Source organism: Colletes latitarsis, chromosome 13 (genome assembly GCF_051014445.1).
Source record: "Colletes latitarsis isolate SP2378_abdomen chromosome 13, iyColLati1, whole genome shotgun sequence".
In the NCBI taxonomy this organism is placed as follows: Eukaryota; Metazoa; Arthropoda; class Insecta; order Hymenoptera; family Colletidae; genus Colletes; species Colletes latitarsis.
In genome coordinates, this window is record NC_135146.1 from 14,598,096 (window position 1) to 14,610,738 (window position 12,643).

A 12,643-nucleotide genomic window follows, 5' to 3' on the forward strand; every position below is an offset into this window, starting at 1 on the left:
TTTGCTTTAAAATTAATAGAAATTAAAGAGGGTAATAAGACTGTCGTTATAAGTGTCTAATCAACGGTTGCATTGTAATCTTTACTAAACTAAAATACATTCTTAGTAAAAGAAAAATTTTGTAATCCAAAAACAGTGCAGATCTTAGAAAATAATCAGAAAGATTATAATTAATAAAAACAGAAATACTATTTTTATATAGCTACCTACTACGTTATGGTAAAACTTTATACATCATTTTAATACATGATATAAGTAGATTAATTTTTTAATTTCAATCTTACAAATTGTTTTATAGCGTAATAATGTTCGTATTTATTTTGAAATATGGTATATCAAAGAAATTATTATGGAATAAATTGATTGTTATAATTGTTCAAAATAAATATTCGAAAATTATTATTACAAATATTTAAATGCGCATATGCATACATTCGTGAAGAATAAAAACAAATACAATTTTTCAGATAACCCAACATTCAAGATGGACGTTGAGTAACTCGAATAAAACTCAAAATATCGATGTGTAACGATACATATATATATATATGCATAGAAATATATATATATATATATATATATATGTATGTATGTAATGCTTCGTATGTACTTAACTTTTCTAAGGTTTTATATTTCTGAAAAAAATTGTTAATGAATTTAACAATAATCAAATGTAATAACATACCAATTGTATAAATAAAGATGTTATGAAACGAAGTATTACAATCCCCGAAGATGATAAACGTGTATTTAAAATGTTGATAAGGTTAAATGTCGACGTGTCGGTAGAATAATTATTTTAGTTAGTTTTTTTTTTATAGACAGTGACGTGTCACAAATTACCTCTTGTCAGTATTGTTACTAAACATTCTACAGTTACAAATGTACGTGAAATAATATATATTTTATAATAAAAGTGTCATTATACCTTGATATTATGTGCGGTGGAAAAGTATACAAAACGATAAAAAAAGTAATATATGAAAGATTTAACATTAATTTTAACAACTAAGTTAAAATTAAACGTAAAAATCATTCGAAGAAGTTCCAAATACTGTTTCTAGAATCTATATATTTAAACATTTATAAACAATGTCATGGATAAGAGATAGCACTTTGAACTGGTTTCAACTTTTGGCTATAAAAATTTTAAGAACTGGGCATATTCCTAAGCATGTGGCATTTATAATGGATGGTAATAGACGTTATGCAAGTAAAAATGGAATGGAAAAAATAGAAGGGCATACAAAAGGGTATGTACTAATGAGATACGCTATATTTACATGCATTTCATGCATTTCGTTTATGTATTGTTTTATACAATTTATATTGAATATTAATTTAAATTTTTAGATTTGACAAATTTGCGGAAACTCTACAATGGTGTAGAGATCTTGGTATACAAGAGGTGACATTTTATGCATTTAGTATTGAAAATTTTAAAAGGAAACAAGAAGAAGTAAACGGACTTCTAAATCTTGCAGAACAAAGATTTCGAAATCTTCTAGATGAAAAGTAAGTTTAAAGTTATTTGTGATTATAAAATAACTTGTTTAATCTTTATTAATGTAATGGAAAATAATAAATATTTTTATCATAGAGAGAAAACCAAACAATACGGATTATGTGTTCGCATAATTGGTAATTTGTCATTGCTACCTCAAAACATACAAGAATTAATAGCTTCAGCTATGATTTTCACTAAAGATCACACCAAAGTATTTCTTAATATTGCATTTGCTTACACGTGTAAGTGTATTTAACAAGTATAGTATTTTAACATAAAGAGAAATTAATTTTGTAAATTCTTTTCTTATACTATATTTTAGCAAGAGATGAAATTACGCATGCCATTAAGGATGTAATTGAGGGTGTTAGATGTGGTGATATTCTTCTAGATGACATAGATGAAAATCTAATTTCCAATTGCTTGTACACTAATGACTCACCAAATCCGGATTTATTAATCCGTACTTCCGGCGAAGTCAGATTTAGTGATTTTCTTATGTGGCAAGTAAGTTTAAAAAATAAAATTTCTTGTCTACACCATTTATTAATTCTTTAATATACATTTCAGATTTCGAACACATGCATTTATTTCACTAACGTGCTGTGGCCAGAATTTAATGTATGGGAGTTTCTTAATGCAATATTTTATTATCAAAGATGTTATTCCGATATACAAAAGATAACAAAAATACAAAATGTGAAGCCTATAATACAAAACAGTAGACAGTTGGCATACATAGATAAATTACATTACAAAAGACAAATTGCACTTGAAAGTTTATATCCATGAAACATTTAAACATAGTGTACTAAAATAGTATATTTGAATAATATTATTATTAGATAAAAATTTTAATATCCCGCATTGTATATTTATGTTGCTTTATAGAATTTTGCATTTATTATGTATATAAAAATAGTTTTAAAAAGTAGATTTCTTTCTGCATTTTCTATACTTGATAAAGCTGTTAAAATTTGTACAAATATGAACATTATGAATCATTCGTAAGTCTTGTTATATTCTTATAAAAAAAATGTATTATACATATTTTTGTGCCGTATGAATTCCTTTACAAAACGAGTCTAATTTATAAAATATATATTGAAAGAAATAACAAAAACTTCATGTATATTTATTTCCTTTTATATGTTTACAAATTTTTATATTATTTTCCGTACTTCAGATTTGTTTCAGCATACTAAACGTTTGGCTCGTTTCTAATACTTTTTTATTTTTATACGTCATATTTAGCAGTCTTTCCTTCATAAATCTTTCTCGTAGAAAATAATATTTTAGAAACCTCCTACTGTATGTGTGCAATTGTGTTTATTGAATAAATATTATAATAATGTTATACCCATTTCCTACAACTACTTGCACAGTGTGATCAAGGAAGGTGCCTGATGATTTAATGTAACTGTATCTAACTCTTTCTCAGTTTCTTACTCAGATCGTTCTTTAGAGAAGAGATAAGAGCAATTACATTTCATTATTCTAGCTCTTACTAAACAGAAACATACAAAGTTATGTATTTTTATATAACGTGTGTATACATATTTATTACGTTTTAAGCATAAAAATAGGAAACATGTACAATATATACATTGAGTTGCATACTGTATTATGGTTCCATATCTACTTTGTAAAAAAGCAATCAGAAATTTTGCTAATTCATTGGTGATAAATTTTGTGTTAATAATTAAAAGAATAATAAAGTGTACAATACATTTTACAAAGCATAAAGATTAATATTGCAGTGTGAAATCACGTAAGTCCTAATAAGTTAAATTCTATAAAGTCTTTAACCAGTTAGCTGTGATTGACGAGTATACTCGTCATCGCTCGATTTTCGCGACACATATAGGTACGTGCTCTCGAAAGGGAGCGTCACAGCTAACTGGTTAATTATTTTATCCGCATTGTTGCTACTACGTTTAATTCTAATTAAAATAAAGTCTATAAATGTAAATGGATAATTTATTACATATTATTTAGAATTGTAAGGCAGATGACGTCTGGCTGATGGTTGCCTTTGTCTTGCCAAAAAAGACTGCCCTTGACCGGAACTCAAGGCAGCAAGACGTCGGTCTATTGCTTCTCTGTGACAAGTCAAACCTAAACGATAGTAGGCAGACACCATTAATTTCTCTTCCATTTCTTTAATTAATTTAGATTCTTTCAAAGACCGTTCCATATCCTCCATAATCTTCCGCTGTTCTAAAATTTGATTCCTTAAAACAGCCACTTCGTTAGGAGATGAATTATTTTGTTTAGGATCCAAACTTTTTATAACACTTTTTGCTTTCTCCACGTATTTTCGGTAACGTTCTTCGAGTGCTGCATTATCATATTCTCGACGCGTTAACTTTTCTTGCAGAGCAAAAGCCTTTTGTTTTTGTGCTTGAAGCGCATTTTCTCGTTCTTCAATTTGAAGAATTAAACGTTCTTTTTCTCCCTGTGCTCTTTTCAATTCATCTTCTAACTGTATTATTTTCTGCTCTAAATTGGTATTGTCAGCTTTATTTTCTCCATTTGTTTGATTTCCTAATGCTTCCTCCAATCTATTTTCTAATTCAATTATTATTTGATTAGCTTTGCGATTTTGACCTCTAAGTACATTCAATCTTCCTTCAAAATCTTCTAACAATGCTTGAACTGTAGGCAATTTATCATCATTTCCCTTTTGCTTAAGCTTCAACATCTTATTTTCGTGTTGTAAACATAATAACTTTTCTTTAATTTCAAGAGGTATCATTTCTGTACTTGCAACCGTACTATCGGTATTAGGTTTTGCCATATTTTCTGCTGCCTGTAATTGCGTACATTTTAATTCCTCGTTTGTTTCTTTTAAAGCATCCCTTTCAACGATTAATCTGTCTCTTTCTCTTTGTAAAGTACTTAACTTTGCTTCCATTTTTTTCCCTTCAAATTCAAATTTATCGCACTTATTAGTTTGTTCGTCTAATTTATGATGAACTTCCGCGAGTTGTTGTTTACAAACTTCTAAATGATTGCGCAGCATTATAGTTCGTTTTGATTCTTCTTCATAATCTATCTTGGATTGCAAATACTCCAAGTTTTTATCTTCCAATATTTTAAATTGTCGTCTTAGATCACTTAAGTCCTCCATTTTCTTTTTGTAGGATTCTATTGTTAGTTCATATTTAGCTACTTTATCCGCGGTTTCTTTTAATGCATCTATTTCATCTTTTAAATGATTAGCCTCATCCGCTGCTTTTTGTAAATCTTCTTGTTTGGACTGTAATTCTAATACTTCCTTTTCTAATAGTTCTACCTTTAATCTATAATCATCTCTAGAAGTTTCTACCTTAAATAATTCATCTTTAAGAGCTTCTACTTCTTTTCTAAGGCCAGAATATTCTAAAATAGAACCAGATTCTTCTGTATTATCAAATTCATCCAATTTTTCTTGGAGTTTCTTATTTTCTGCCACTAATGCTGCCTTTTCTTCTTGCAGAAGTGAAAGCTGCTGATCAAGTTCGTGACATCTTTGGGCTAATTGCTCTTTCATATCGACAGTTGATTGAAGTTGTGCCAATAATCTTTGCTGAGTACCATCAGCTACATCCAACGACTCAAAGTTAAGACTAGTACCTAAGCTTAATCTTGGACCGTTCATATTACTTTCTAATTCTTGAATATTTTGCATAATAGCTTGTTGGACGGTTTCTTCCATACCCATAATTCTTGTTATATATTGTTGCTTTTGATTACAATTAACTGCACACCCAAGAATCAATTGTAATAAACGGCGTAATTCATAATTATCACAATGTTCACCAATTTTAGTTGCGTCAGGCTTAATATAACCTGATAACTGTTGATTCAAACATTCTATGTAATATTCCATTACGGCTTCGATTATTTTCTTTAGATTGCTAACTTTCAGCCGCCAGTTTGAACCTACATCAGTCTTAATCTTTGACCTCCAAGCAGCTGTGAACCATTCAGGAGCAATTTGGGCCAAAACATTTGCTAAAGCAACTCCATCACTTATATCCTCTACTGACTGGTGAGGTGCCTGAATATCAAAAGTATCTAACCATTTAATTAAATTGTTTAATTGTTGATCATCCATCGTTATCTTTAATCAAAACTGTATTAATAATATCATAAAAAGTGGTGTGTGTGTTCTGTCATAAACAATAATTCCACAAAAAACGTAAATTCTTTTAAAAATCTTACTTTATAATGTATTTAGTATATAAACTGACACAAATTTTGTCATCGCTATTATTCGATTCATTAGTAGTCTTTTCTAATTTATTTTCGGTATAACTAGCTTAAGAATCGTGCGAAAATACCACTCTGATAGTTGTTCATGGTCGTTTTCATATAAAGTAGAACTAGAGCAAGTGTAGTTACTTTGTGTTACTTTCCCTTTTAGTTAGTTTTATTGTAAACTTACAGAAATTGCACCTTATTTTTTCGAAAATACATGTTGGTAACAGCTCTTAGTTAATTGTTACCAATCATGTACCGCAGAAGAATCTATACATAGCAAAATTGTTACACAGTTGTAACACACTTTTTGTAATATTGAATAATTTAAAGTAAATATGAAGCAGTGTGGCCAGATCTGGCATAATTGACTGCATCGAAATCGACATTAGTAACGACGAACTTCCTTAGTGTTTCCTTCTTGCTCTTGAACAGCTGAAGTTCGTCTTAGCGGCATACAATTTCAAATCTCGCGGGCCCAGGCATTTTTACGTTTCGAGCTATATCGAGTATCGATATCGAGATCGTATTTCAGCTGTTACAAGAGCAAGAAGGAAAGGCTCACACTAGTGTTCTTTATCTATTTCCCGAAGTTGTGCGAAGTGCCGAGCTCACGTATACGTGGCTCGTGCGTTAGTATATGCCTGCTATCCCCACCACTCCGTTAGACGTTAAGAAAGTTCGTCATTACTAATGTCGACGTCGATGCGTTCACTTATGGCAGATCTGGCCACACTGATACGAAGAGACTATTGTCATAAGGTATGAATGAACGTAGTGTTTATGCTTGAATACGTCTTCTTCGTACAATGATATGTACGTATCATTAACAGAATAAAATGTATAAGAACATTCTTTGTTTCGCGCATAAATCGCTTAAGTTGTTGTGAAAATATTGTGGAGAGGTTTGTATACAGTTTTAATTAATCATATAAATTGATTGTTTTCTTTTATTTTGATATATAGTAATATGTTATTAACGTATTTATTTTTCATATACAATTCAGTAAAAATTCAGTTATGGCAACTGAAGTAAAAGATCGTTCGATAGGAATAAATGAAAGAGAAAATGGCAATTCACGTGCTATATTTTATAAAAAACCTATCAAAAAGGACAATTATAACCTGGATATAGATAATATTGATACTCCTCAAGAAATAAGACGTCAGCGTTTGCTACAGTTTCAAAAAAAGTATACATATTTCTAATATACGTTTACCATTACATTTCATAAGAAATGATGATAATAATAATTTTAATAACATTATTCATTAGATGTAGAGATATTACATTTAATACCGGACGAAGAATATTAGAGCAATCCTTTAATTCCGAAGAAGATGAATTTGAAGATGATATGGAAATTGATGATAGCAATGAAAAAAAATGTTATTTACCTAAACGATATAAATATTATGCAAATCAATTAATGATGTCTGAATGGATGTTAGATGTACCTCAAGATCTTTTAGAAAAATGGATTATAGTTCCTTGTCCGCAAGGCAAAAGAACTTTAGTAGTTGCATGTAAAGTATGTTAAAAATAAAAATAATATCGAACAAAGGAAGGAATAAAATGCTCCTACTTTATTAGACTATATTATTTTGTAGGGTGTAACTAAAGCATATAATAAACAGGGTAATCGGCTTGGTAAATTTTATTCAGCGCTTCCAGGTGGTAATCCCTATGGTCACAGAAGCAGTTGTACTATTATTGATTGTATCTGGATGAAACAACAAAAGATATATTACGTTTTAGATGTACTCGCATGGTCTAATCAATCTTTAATGAATTGCGATGTAAGGTTTCTAGCTTTTACATTTAACAAAATTTTCTATTAATTTTATGCCTATCGTTATAATTGCAAACTAAGAAGAATGTTTTTCATTGTAGACTGAATTTAGATTTTTTTGGTTAAAATCACAATTGCAGGAAACAAAAGAATTACAAGAAAGAGATATATATGTAAATACATTTCCAATACTATCTTTGCCAAACATCAGTTGTGATACTGACATAAGTTTAGCATTAGCTAATCTTTCAAATTTACATCCTTTGGATGGATTACTATTTTATCATCGTGATGGACAGTACACAAAAGGTCGTACTCCACTTGTAACCTGGTTAAAACCTTTTATGTTACCTGAAGTACTTGGTATTTTTGTACCAGCTTTGTTTGATGAAAAACCTGATGGATATATAGATTTTAAATATTATATTCTTAACAGTAGAGCTAAAAAGAGAAAGGAAAAGTCAGAAAGTCAAGTAAGTCCAATTATTTTTTAAACGATCCACTTTATTAATCGATTAAGTTAATGTTTTACTTTTTGTGTTATAGATGGATACAGCAAGTGGGAATTCTTAAAAATAAAATTTTGTTTTACATGTACAAACGAGCTCCTTACAGAAGTGATTTTTAATTAATATAAAAATACATTTAAGACTTTCATAATACTATATTTTATATATATATATAACTTGCTTTTACAAAAAGTAGTTATGAATGTCGATTGTAAGAACAATATTTATACTATATGTAAGATTTCAAAAAAATTGACATTACATGCAAATAAATATACATATATGTTACAAATATATATAAAAAAAAAACATGCTAAATTAGGTTATATCTGATAAAATTTGTATGTATGGATGTATGTACAGAAGTTCTATGCACGAGACTACACATTTCTAAATATCTCAAAATTGAAAGTGTGAAATATATCAAGAGCTTTTTTATTCAAATACAATAGGACACGATTCATAATGGTGAAATTAGTTATTTTCATCTGAAAATAAAAAAAGAATATTTTACAAGAAATCAAAAAAAGCATTCGCAGCATATTTATAAAAATTAAAAACGTATTTATTTACTTTGTTTTCCATTATTGTAAATGCAGAAAAATGAATTTTGCACAACATACATAGCCCCATTTGTAAGCCAGCAATTTGTAATATTTGATCGTATAAAGCTTGACGACATTTTTCTATATGTTCCAAATCAAAGGAAATTTCAATATTTGTTTCATCACTTTGATCCTTTATTATTCTAAAAATCAAAATTCATACAAAATAAAAAATTTATTATTACTGTATATACTGTACAACGTATATTTTGAATAATATTTTTTGCATCAATAGTAGCAAATATTTAATTACTTGCGAATATTTGTAAACATACACTGTTAACATTCTTATTAAATCCGAAATCTGAAAATGTACTGTTATTGTATCTGTATCCGACGGTTTTGTCATTTTATATTCCATGCACATTTTATCTGTGTGTTTTAGATGCCCTTCCTCATTAGTTGGAGTAATTACAATAGGAACAAGCCATATTAAATCATCCTCTGATACAGGTAATGCAACAACTGTACAATCAAACATGAGACTTAACACATTGTGAACAGTATTCATACCACTTTTTGTACCACGACATAAGAGGAGTGGTAACCTGATACAATTAGGGACAGTTAATTCTTTTTTAGCAGTTCCCCAAGATAAGAACATTCCATTGTAAATACATTTCTCTACAGTTTCTTCATTACTATACTTTTTGGCATAAACTTCAACCTGCAAACGTTTACTTGTTACATATTAAATACATAATAATTATCCTTGTAAAGTATGTATCAAAATTTATAACTACTTTCTTAACCATTATTTGACCTATAAAATAAGACCATTGCAAAACAGTATTAAGTAATAACGGACGTTTGTTAGGAATATTCCATTTTTATTTAACATATATTACTAATCAATGCTAATACCTTCATTGGCGGTGGATCCATTGGACTAGGTCTTGTTGCAACATTGTCCATAACATAGACTTTTGCATTGTACGTGACATCTTCTTGTGCTAATGTAATTGCAACTTCCTCCCTTAATCGTTTTGAATATTGTTTTAAATGTACTTCATCTTGATGAAAATTAAAAAATGTAGATACACCAAAAATAGTCCATGTTTTATATAATAGTTCTATAAAGTATGCAACATTAATATTAGACCCTAATTTACTGTATTCAATATTAATATTATATTTCATCGATGAGAAGTATCAAAATATATTGGTTGAGATATTTAACGACTAAATGCTTGAAACATTTTTATTTAACAATATTAGTATTTTAAATAACAAACTGAGTATTAAAAACTTAAAAACATTTTTAAGACAAATTATATTCTTACTTGTAAGGATGAAAACAGTTAGAAGAACAAACAATATTTCACTTCTCAATTATAAATATTTTCTGTTTATGACAAAGAAACGTTCGTGCAAGGCACACATTGCTGTAGAAAGAAATCATTTCCAATAATTTCTTCATTTTTACCAAACTCTATCATAAATGGAGCCTTTATATTCCACACTTGTATTCATATAACTTTTTCCATCCTTATGGAGAGTAGGAACGCTTTTAAAATCTAGTTACCTGTTTTTAAAACAGTCTGTATAATATAATAACATATCTAAAGTTACCTTCTAAAGTGTCATCAGGATCCTCTGCATCAGGTACATAATTAGAACTTAAAGTAAACCGTTGTCTTTCTCTTGTTTGAGACGTTCTAGTTGTGTTAATCGTACGATTAGTATTTTGCACAGAGTTTTCCATTTTATGATATAATACAAGTCTAATATAAATGTTTCATTTGAACTTTTGTATTGTTTACTAATTCAAAAATGTTTGAAATTTAATGCAACTTCAGACCGAGCACATAGTAAACTTTATACTATGATTGTAAAGTCGATGCAAAAAAAAAACTTGCCATATTGCAATGAAAGGTACTAGAAGTGTTAGGCTTCTGATTGGTCAAATGTAATGATGTTGTCCATTTTACCAATCGCACGTCGGAACGTGTTTAGAGCCTTTTGTTGCATTTATATTGGTACGTTATCGCGTGAATTGGATTATAGGGAGCAAAAAGTAACTCCCTAGTTACTCCCACAGATGGCGCCAATGCCAACCGTCGAGATAGATGCCAAGATGCATTAGGGGATTCGTCTCTAGGTACTTCCTCGTTCTGGTCCTCGCGAGACAGTCAGTGACTGACTCAGTGACTTTATGTTCAACGTAGAGCGTTTATATACAGAAAACAGGCTAGGGACTTACACACTGTCACCAAACAGTCATGAAAACATCTGTCCGCTAAACAAACGTCGTTACAAATTAAATTTCACGTGATTTCTACGATAAATTATATTTCGCGTGATTTCAATGTGCGTATAAAATAATGTGTACTATCTAATATATGTTGAAATATACAGTATTGTGTTACACGAAATATGTAAAAGATATTTTTATGTATGAAATTGTTTAACTCTGTAAATATTATATTTACAAACTAGTTTCGTGAAATATCTCTTAACCTTAAATCTTTGTACAATATATTATATCTTAATACTTAACATTGCAGATTTCTTTTAAAATACTATAAATTTTATATTTCAGAAGTTCATATATGCAGAACAAAAACAAATGTATCAAAAGAGAGTGGTTAACAAAATTCCAGGCGAGCTGCCACATCCACCTAAAAACCAAAATCAAGGATTTATAGACGATTTAGGAAAAAAGCAAAAATTTGAATTAGAAGAACTGTTAGAAAGGCAGAATAAGATTCTTGCTAATAAGTAGGTAAGACTTAAAATACATGTTCCATCATATGAATTGTTCATAATGCGTGATTTTTAATTTTCTTTTAGAATATTTGTATCAAAATTACCGGATAAAGGAGAGAAGATAAAATATTTTAGAGATAGAATAGTGAAAGAACTTGAGCATAAAGATGAAGTTGAAAATGCAGCTAATCTTTTATCAAGACTAAATCTAGCATCCGAGGGTAAAGATGCTATGAATGAACTAGAATGGACTGGCAATTATAGTGGAACAAAAAGTACAATAAAAATTATTGAACTTGATAGTGGTGATGAAGAAGATCCTTTGAAAATATTGGCACAAGTCAGTTTCATATTAATGAAAATTACTTTCTATCTGATAGAATTTATTTCTGAATTTATTGGTATATTTGCTACCATTAGCCTACAGGTTCTGGTGTTCATAAGAAGAAAATTATACATCTACCACCGGAGGAAAATTTAATCAAATTAGAAGATGTAGCAGAAATAGAATCTTTTAAAGCAGAATCTACAGAGGAACATGTACAATATATTGTTAACAAAGTAGAGAATACGCAGAAGACAAAAGATCAGAGAAAGGAACCATTTAAACCATATAAAACGACCAAATCGAATGTACATGATCCTGAAAAAGAAAAACGAAGGAAGCAACCTAAGAACTGGGAAGTTACAGCAGCTACACCTCCACTAATAGTTCATAGTGCAGTAAAGATTATAAACTTAAACGAATCTCTGAAGCTACAGAAGGAACATGTTGAAAAACTTCAGGTAATTAATTCTAATAATTCTGTACTTTATATTCTTATGTTCAAGATATGTATGGTGAGAGCTGCAATATTATTTATTAGCAAATTCAAGCCAAACATGCAGCAGAAAGATTGGCTGAACAACTTGGTGTACATAGTGTTGGTCCTCCACTCAAGACTATAGATAACTACCATATACGGGACGGAAAAGACTCTAGTTCATCTTCTGGTTCCGAAGATGAAGAAGAAAATGAAGTTCATGATGAAGAAGATAACGATAAAAGAGGAACGGTTGTTTTCACAGTAGATAGTATAGAAAATTAATTTAATCTATTTTATAATAGATATATTATGTAAGTATATTTGTAATTCATTATTTTAAATAAAATTTCGTTATTAAAAGTTAAAGTTATGGCAATATGAAAGGGAGTTCAGTAGAAGAAGAATTTGTTATGGCTATGAAGTACCAGGTGAATATACGTTGGTCTATTTCTCGACAAACTTGGACGTT

The 12,643-nt window shown here is 29.4% G+C and overlaps 5 protein-coding genes across 10 annotated transcripts; 3 read left to right on the forward strand and 2 right to left on the reverse strand.

The window, feature by feature from the left end:
- The first annotated feature begins 579 nt into the window (after positions 1-579).
- On the forward strand, positions 580-2,487 carry Dhdds (Dehydrodolichyl diphosphate synthase subunit). Of its 2 annotated transcripts, XM_076780605.1 has the most exons (6): positions 580-884; positions 1,065-1,253; positions 1,354-1,515; positions 1,601-1,749; positions 1,830-2,014; positions 2,078-2,487. In XM_076780605.1, exons 2-6 carry the CDS (start codon positions 1,093-1,095, stop codon positions 2,297-2,299), a joined length of 879 nt encoding a protein of 292 aa, XP_076636720.1. In that variant the 5' UTR covers positions 580-884; positions 1,065-1,092; the 3' UTR covers positions 2,300-2,487. The 2 variants fall into 2 exon arrangements, with proteins under 2 accessions (XP_076636720.1, XP_076636719.1); XM_076780604.1 differs by having other exon boundaries at positions 580-1,253.
- A 995-nt stretch (positions 2,488-3,482) lies between these two features.
- Positions 3,483-5,864, reverse strand: Hook (hook microtubule tethering protein). 2 transcript variants are annotated; one of them, XM_076780603.1, is made up of 2 exons: positions 5,717-5,864; positions 3,483-5,615 (listed from the first exon to the last, which is right to left on the reverse strand). In XM_076780603.1, the coding sequence occupies exon 2, from the start codon at positions 5,607-5,609 to the stop codon at positions 3,498-3,500; it is 2,112 nt and encodes a 703-aa protein (XP_076636718.1). In that variant the 5' UTR covers positions 5,610-5,615; positions 5,717-5,864; the 3' UTR covers positions 3,483-3,497. The 2 variants fall into 2 exon arrangements, with proteins under 2 accessions (XP_076636718.1, XP_076636717.1); XM_076780602.1 differs by having other exon boundaries at positions 3,483-5,627; positions 5,717-5,852.
- Positions 5,865-6,359: 495 nt separating this feature from the next.
- Snup (snurportin-1) lies at positions 6,360-8,626 on the forward strand. 2 transcript variants are annotated; one of them, XM_076780388.1, is made up of 6 exons: positions 6,360-6,514; positions 6,760-6,945; positions 7,029-7,284; positions 7,364-7,552; positions 7,647-8,018; positions 8,092-8,626. In XM_076780388.1, exons 2-6 carry the CDS (start codon positions 6,773-6,775, stop codon positions 8,116-8,118), a joined length of 1,017 nt encoding a protein of 338 aa, XP_076636503.1. In that variant the 5' UTR covers positions 6,360-6,514; positions 6,760-6,772; the 3' UTR covers positions 8,119-8,626. The 2 variants fall into 2 exon arrangements, with proteins under 2 accessions (XP_076636503.1, XP_076636502.1); XM_076780387.1 differs by having other exon boundaries at positions 6,364-6,657.
- On the reverse strand, positions 8,415-10,364 carry LOC143349584 (centromere protein L). Its single transcript, XM_076780929.1, has 5 exons — positions 10,232-10,364; positions 9,524-9,732; positions 8,935-9,326; positions 8,628-8,802; positions 8,415-8,542 (listed from the first exon to the last, which is right to left on the reverse strand). The coding sequence occupies exons 1-5, from the start codon at positions 10,362-10,364 to the stop codon at positions 8,435-8,437; spliced, it is 1,017 nt and encodes a 338-aa protein (XP_076637044.1). The 3' UTR covers positions 8,415-8,434.
- Positions 10,365-10,830: 466 nt separating this feature from the next.
- On the forward strand, positions 10,831-12,540 carry Polr2m (RNA polymerase II subunit M). 3 transcript variants are annotated; one of them, XM_076780453.1, is made up of 5 exons: positions 10,831-10,969; positions 11,202-11,380; positions 11,453-11,708; positions 11,789-12,154; positions 12,235-12,540. In XM_076780453.1, the coding sequence occupies exons 2-5, from the start codon at positions 11,229-11,231 to the stop codon at positions 12,454-12,456; spliced, it is 996 nt and encodes a 331-aa protein (XP_076636568.1). In that variant the 5' UTR covers positions 10,831-10,969; positions 11,202-11,228; the 3' UTR covers positions 12,457-12,540. The 3 variants fall into 3 exon arrangements, with proteins under 3 accessions (XP_076636568.1, XP_076636569.1, XP_076636567.1); XM_076780454.1 differs by having other exon boundaries at positions 10,954-11,054; XM_076780452.1 differs by having other exon boundaries at positions 10,955-11,074.
- The last annotated feature ends 103 nt before the right edge of the window (positions 12,541-12,643 follow it).

Excerpts from the sequence above, each read along its gene's own strand:
- Dhdds (XM_076780604.1), top strand. The coding sequence starts at position 1,093 with ATGTCATGGATAAGAGATAGCACTTTGAACTGGTTTCAACTTTTGGCT. Across the intron at positions 1,516-1,600 it reads CGAAATCTTCTAGATGAAAA|AGAGAAAACCAAACAATACG; the intron begins GTAAGTTTAAAG and ends TTTTTATCATAG. Across the intron at positions 2,015-2,077 it reads GTGATTTTCTTATGTGGCAA|ATTTCGAACACATGCATTTA; the intron begins GTAAGTTTAAAA and ends TATACATTTCAG.
- Hook (XM_076780603.1), bottom strand. The coding sequence starts at position 5,609 with ATGGATGATCAACAATTAAACAATTTAATTAAATGGTTAGATACTTTT.
- Snup (XM_076780388.1), top strand. The coding sequence starts at position 6,773 with ATGGCAACTGAAGTAAAAGATCGTTCGATAGGAATAAATGAAAGAGAA. Across the intron at positions 6,946-7,028 it reads TTGCTACAGTTTCAAAAAAA|ATGTAGAGATATTACATTTA; the intron begins GTATACATATTT and ends ATTATTCATTAG. Across the intron at positions 8,019-8,091 it reads AGGAAAAGTCAGAAAGTCAA|ATGGATACAGCAAGTGGGAA; the intron begins GTAAGTCCAATT and ends TTTGTGTTATAG.
- LOC143349584 (XM_076780929.1), bottom strand. The coding sequence starts at position 10,364 with ATGGAAAACTCTGTGCAAAATACTAATCGTACGATTAACACAACTAGA. Across the intron at positions 9,733-10,231 it reads TCCTGATGACACTTTAGAAG|AACTATTATATAAAACATGG; the intron begins GTAACTTTAGAT and ends CATACTTTATAG. Across the intron at positions 8,543-8,627 it reads TTACAATAATGGAAAACAAA|ATGAAAATAACTAATTTCAC; the intron begins GTAAATAAATAC and ends TTTTATTTTCAG.
- Polr2m (XM_076780452.1), top strand. Across the intron at positions 11,381-11,452 it reads AATAAGATTCTTGCTAATAA|AATATTTGTATCAAAATTAC; the intron begins GTAGGTAAGACT and ends ATTTTCTTTTAG. Across the intron at positions 11,709-11,788 it reads CTTTGAAAATATTGGCACAA|CCTACAGGTTCTGGTGTTCA; the intron begins GTCAGTTTCATA and ends TGCTACCATTAG.